Below are 6084 nucleotides of genomic sequence, written 5' to 3' on the forward strand. Positions count from 1 at the left end.
ACAATCATAGCTCACTGCAGCCTCGAACTCCTGGGCTCAAGTGATCCTCCCACCTCAGCCTCCCAAGTAACTCACAGGCATGAGCCACCGTGCTGTGCCTGGCTCAATCTTTTTTTTTTTTTTTTTTTAAATAAAAGACCTGTCACTGAGGTGGTGGAAGTGCCTTGAGTACCATCACCAAGATCGTTTCCTCTGTCATGTCCCTCTCAGCCCTAGAAACATCCATTATTATGAGGTTAAGTCTCCTAGTTTCCCCCCCCCTTTTTTTTTTTGAGACAAAGTATCCCTCTGTCACCTAGGCTGGAGTGGAGTGGTGTGATCTCTGCTCACTGCAGCCTGTACCTCCTAGCTTCCAGTGATTCTCCTGCCTCAGCCTCCCGAGTAGCTGGGATTATAGGTGTGAGCCACTGCGCCCAGCCCCTTCTGGTTCATTTTTTTGTACTCTTCCATATGTATTCCTTACCATATGTTTCTCCTTGGTGAATTTTTAAATTTAAATGGCATATCATGGTATATAATAAGAATGTCCTACGAACGGGGGATGGTGACGTGGTCATGCAGTCTCAGCCACTCAGGAGGCTGAGGCAGGAGGATGGCTTGAGCCCAGGAGATCTGACACTGTAGTATGCAAAGATAGCACCTGTGAGTAGTCACTGCACTGCACTCCAGACGGGGCAACAAGCTAGACCCCATCTGTTTTAAAATTTTTATATGTTGCTGTTTTTAGATTTGGGGTTTTTTCTTTGCAGTATTCCACCCTGTGAATACAAAATATTCTATGTATTTATTACCCAGTTTTAGGTTGTATTCAATATTCTGCTGTTATAAACAGTGCTATAGTGAACATCCTTGTAGAAGTCCCCTTGAGCATGTGCGAGAGATTCTTTAGGGTTTGTGTATCTACAGGTCAAATCATTAGGTCATAGCTTGCTTATGTGCATTTTAGTTAGATTCTATCAGATTACCCTTGTATTGGCTGAAATAATTAGAACTCACACTAGCACTGTGTGGGTCATTTCTTTATATCCTTTCAAATACTTGATTGTTTTTTTCAGAATTTTCATTTTTGCAAATATGGATGAGAACTACTTATGGTGTTGTTCTCATGTGTATTTGTATGACTGGTGATGCAAGGGGCCCTTTTACTTTTTTTTTTTTTTTTTGAGATGGAGTTTCACTCTAGTTGCACAGGCTGGAGTGCAATGGCGCAATCTCGGCTCATCGCAACCTCTGCCTTCCGGATTCCAGCGATTCTCCTGCCTCCTGTCTCCTGAGTAGCTGGAATTACAGACACTTACATGACACCCGGCTAATTTTCATATTTTTAGTAGAGACAGGGTTTCACCATGTTGGCCAGGCTGGCCTCGAATTCCTGACCTCAAGTGATCTGCCCACCTCAGCCTCCCAAAGTGCTGGGATTACAGGCCCTTCTTACGTATTTATTGGCCATTTGGAGTTCCTCTTCTGTGAATTGTCTGTCCAAATCATTTGCCCATTCTCCCATTAAATTATCATTTCCTTATTAATTTTTAAAGGTTCTTCATTTATTCTGAATACCGCTCTTTTATTATTGCATAAATTTCAAGTGTCTACCTGCAGTATATCTTCTGTTTCAACTTTTTGTGTGTCTTGCCATTCCAAAGTTTTTAATTTTGAGATAATCAAATTATTAGTTTTCCATAATTCATTTTCATCATCATTTGGTTCATAATTTAGGGTCATTTTTAAGAAATTCTTCTCTAACCTGAGGTCATCAAGATATCCATCTCTATTTTCTTCTAACAACTTTAAAACTTTGTTTTTTCTATTTAGACCTTTAATCCATCCAGAGTTTATATGTGTATAGAGTAGGAGGTAGTGATCTGAGCATTTTTCCCTCTGGTGAAAAGCCTAATCTCTTTTTTTTTTTTTTTTTGAGATGGAGTCTTGCTCTGTCGCCTAGGCTGGAGTGCAATGGCATGATCTTGGCTCACTGCAACCTCCATTCCTGGGTTCAAGCAATTCTCCTGCCTCAGCCTCCTGCGTAGCTGGGACTACTGGTGCACCGCTGCCATGTCCAGCTAATTTTTTTTCGTATTTTAGTAGAGACCAGGTTTCACCGTGTTGCCCAGGCTGGTCTCAAACTACTGAGCTCAGGCAGTCTGCCCACCTTGGCCTCCCAAAGTGCTGGGATTACAGGTGTGAGCCACCGTGCCTGGCTGAAAAACCTAATCTCAATACTTTGTGCAGTTCACAATATCAAAGATGGGTGCCTATAATACAATGGTAGAAAATAAAGTACTTCGTTTCTTCCTGACTGAAATTTCTTACTGAATTCCCTGGCTGATATTTTTCGTTGTGAGTTGATTATCTAGATGTCCTGCTTTGAAAAGTATGTGTTTAGGGAATGTTTTTATTTGCGTACTTACTATGTTTGCTATGGAAAATTTAGAAAGTATTGTTAAGTAAAATGAAGAAAATAAAAACCATCTAAAATCTCTCCATTCTAGCATTAACTACTTTTTAGGTTTTGGGGATAACGTTTTCCTGTCTTTTTACATTAATGTAATAATAGTTCACATTTATTAAGCATTTTCTAGGTGCCAAGTACTATTCCAGTTGCTTTACATATATTCATCTAATCTTCATAATAACTTCGAGGGGCAGGTATTATTGTCCTCATTTTACAGAGAAAGAAAATGAGGCATCAAATACATGATTGGCGGGGTGTTTTTAGTTTTTTGAAAATACTATTTATATAGTTTTATACCTTGTTTTTTCACATTATTATCCTTCTGTATATACCTAATATTCTATTATGTGCATATTTCCTTATATACTTGGTCATATTGTAAGTTTGGGACTTTTAAGTTCTTTGCATTGTTAAATTATAAGGTTTTTATGAATATTTCTTTAGCAGAATTTCTACCCACCTCCTCCTGATCTTCTTCCTCCTAATAATTTGGTAACCAAAAATTGATAGTTTTAATTTGCATTTCATTGATTACCCCAATATTGAATTTTTTCATATACTTATGCCATTTTTTTTCCTATTTTGTATATTACCTTTTCATTACCTAGTTGTCTATTGGTGTTCATTCTTTTATCTGTTGACTTACAAGTTCATTAAGTGTGGTAGTATGCTTAGGAAACTCTTACCCTACCCCAGGATTACCTAAATACTCACTACTTCTTATGCTCTGACTTTCTCTTAGTTACATTTAATTCTGTAGTTCACTTGGAAATGGGTAGAGAAGAAGGATATGGTGTGAGGAGGGAAACTACCTTCCTTCTTTGCCTCCAAAATTACTTATTTGACATAATACAGTTATTGAGTAATTCATACTTTGCCCCATTGGTTTGAAATGCAAACTTCATTATGTATTACTTTGTTACATATAATCACCAAGAATTTCTCAGGTTTCTTAAGTTTTTTCATTGATCTATTTGTTCAGACTCCAGAACAAAATTTAGTAACTATTCTGTGGTATTGGTTTTAATCAGTAGTCCTCATTCATGTCCTCCACCTGCAAATATAAATTTCCTTTTTTCCTTTTATATCGATGAGTTATTGCTACAATGATTACCATCCACAGCTTTGTATCTGCAGAGTAATGATCTAAGATAATTATTTCTGGCCAGATAATTCTTTGCAATCTATTGTGTTTGGTTGCAAATGAAGATACTGAATTATACAAGGCAGAACCTTAGGTTTGTCTGGTGCTCTGTACCAGCGTGGAAATAGTGAATATGTAAATGTATTAAAATGAGATCACTCTAGGAACCTGTCTGCATTCAGAAAGAATTTTGACTAAGCTTATATTTAATCAATCATCTGCATATATACTTTTTAATATCTAGTCTTATTACTTGATTCTAAACAAGTGACCAATTCTAGTATGAAGCTTTTGTGACTAATTAATAAGTAATTTTGTCATAAAGTGAGGCTTGTTTCATTTATATTGGGTTTTGTTTCTTCCCCTCCTCTAGGTAGCCTTTCCAGTAAATATATGACTCAGGGAAAAGCCTCAGCGAAGAGGACCCAGCAGGAATCATGAGGGAAGGAAAATGCAGCACTCTAAATGGCCACTCAGGCGTTCCTATTGACTCGGAAAATTAGGTTCATTTCACAGGACACAGCAGCGTAGATCAGGCTTCAACTTAACATTTAAGGGAAATGTCAGATTTTTTTTTAATTTAATGAAATTGTTAATGAGGAAGAATTTTTAATATAGTCTTATCCACCACACATCCCCTTAGATTTAAGGATTTTAATAGAAAGCCATGATGTATGTATTTAAGCCAGGTTAAAAGAAAAAATGTAACTATGGACCGGTATTCAATGAATACAGTTTCATGGTTTTTAATTCTTTCAAAGCACATTAAAAATGGTGTGCTGATAAACCCCAAGTAAATTAACCCTTTTTCCGTATAAATCCATTTTTTGTTTTGAAGAGGGGAAATTATATTTATTGTTGTTTACTGAATCCTTGTGTGAAAGCATATCAAATATGTATGAACTGCTACTGCTGTACTTCCAATTTACAGACATCATTTTATTGCTATTTGTAGACGCGATAACATGAACATGAGTACCTATTTATGTGGGCCTTCAGTGGATGAGAAGTGCCTCTCAGGTCTCTGGGGTCTCCCTCTCTAATTTTAAGTAAATTGACATATAACTACTATGCTTATCAAAATGAAGTAAGGAAAACAAGTAGTCCTGTTTGCCACTAAAAACATTTTCAAAGGAAAAATAAAATGAAAGTACTTTTTACTTTTTATGATACTCAGAAATTAGGATGAAGAACTTTTAAAAATTCCTGAAGATCAAAGAGGTTATCTCTGCCAGTCACAAGTGTGGTTGGTGTCATTCTGGGTCTGACTGGAGCCCTCCTGGACTGTTTCTTTAATTTCAAAAGCCCTGCAGACATAGTACCTGGTCAGAACTATGCCTCGGTTTATTTATCATTTTGAAATAAAATCAAAATTTCACCCTGTAATTTTATCTACATTATTTTCTAGTGAAAGATTCCTAAATTTCCTGGAGAAAAAAAAAAAAAAAAAAAGATGAAGGAATGAGGACATTGGGAATGATAGTAAGAGGAGTTTAACGAAAGAGAAGAAAGGACAAACACACTCCTCTAAAATAGCATACACAGAGTTCCCTTTGACTTGTACCCTTGCAGTCATTGGTGTGTGTTAACATCCAGTGTGTTCCAGGCTCTGGGAACATATAAATTTGTTATTATAAAAGGCACAGATGGGGGTGAGGGGGCGGGGAATTTGTAGGCAGGGAGGCGCAGGGGGTGCTTGCTGGGCAAACATTCTGGATGTCTGAGGATTCAGAAGACGCATATCCCTGTGCCCTTCTTTTTTAAAAAATTATTTGAAGACAGTCTAGCTAAAGACAAATCATATCAAAATTAAAGAGTTCAGAATTTGGAGGCCGTAGTAGAAAGAATTAGTGATCATTCCCTACTCATTTTGAAGGCAAACTAATGAATGACGCAACCTGGGCTGATGCTGCTCTACGTGACTGTCCTCAGCTGCCCCCCTTCTGGTTTCTTCTCTTTAACTCATGCATGAAAGTCGACGAGGCTTACAATGCTTGTCACACTTTTCTTTGAAAAGCCCATTGATGCTCTTCTGTTGTTTTCTGGCATTATAGCAGAAGACACGTCTAAGACCAGGCTAATTTTTGTTCTCTTGTAGGTTTTGTTTTTCTGCCTGGGTGCTTCTGTTTTTTTAATTTATCCCTATAATTCAGAAAGAACATTACCTCAGTATAGAAATACATCTATCCAGCGACTTCATGCTAGGAAAACTTCAAGTTTAATCTCTACATGACTGGCTTAATTTTTACTGTCATTCTGGTGCTTCCTGTTTCTAATATGGATTTTCTTATTGCACTTCTAATTTTCTGGAATTTACCTCACTGACCTTCCTTTACCTCTCATTTCCTTAATTTCCTTATATTCTCTTCCTTTTCACAGGAGCCATGTTTTCTTGTATACCTTTAAGGATGTTAAAAGTTTCCTACATTTTAATCTGATCCTTATGGTAGCTTCTGCCCAAAGTACTGGGTGTTTTGTTTGATTTTCA

The 6084-nt window shown here is 37.1% G+C and overlaps 1 protein-coding gene across 4 annotated transcripts in view; it reads left to right on the forward strand.

The window, feature by feature from the left end:
* Window positions 1-4982, forward strand: part of ZCCHC6 (zinc finger, CCHC domain containing 6) — a 75221-nt gene extending 70239 nt beyond the window's left edge. For all 4 annotated transcript variants that reach the window (XM_011975213.1, XM_011975215.1, XM_011975214.1 and 1 more), the window contains one exon: window positions 3970-4982. In XM_011975213.1, the coding sequence (XP_011830603.1) occupies window positions 3970-4037 (68 nt within the window). In that variant the 3' untranslated portion in view covers window positions 4038-4982. The remainder of the gene's footprint in view (window positions 1-3969) is intronic.
* The last annotated feature ends 1102 nt before the right edge of the window (window positions 4983-6084 follow it).

Source organism: Mandrillus leucophaeus, unplaced genomic scaffold, assembly GCF_000951045.1.
Source record: "Mandrillus leucophaeus isolate KB7577 unplaced genomic scaffold, Mleu.le_1.0 Scaffold152, whole genome shotgun sequence".
NCBI lineage: Eukaryota > Metazoa > Chordata > Mammalia > Primates > Cercopithecidae > Mandrillus > Mandrillus leucophaeus.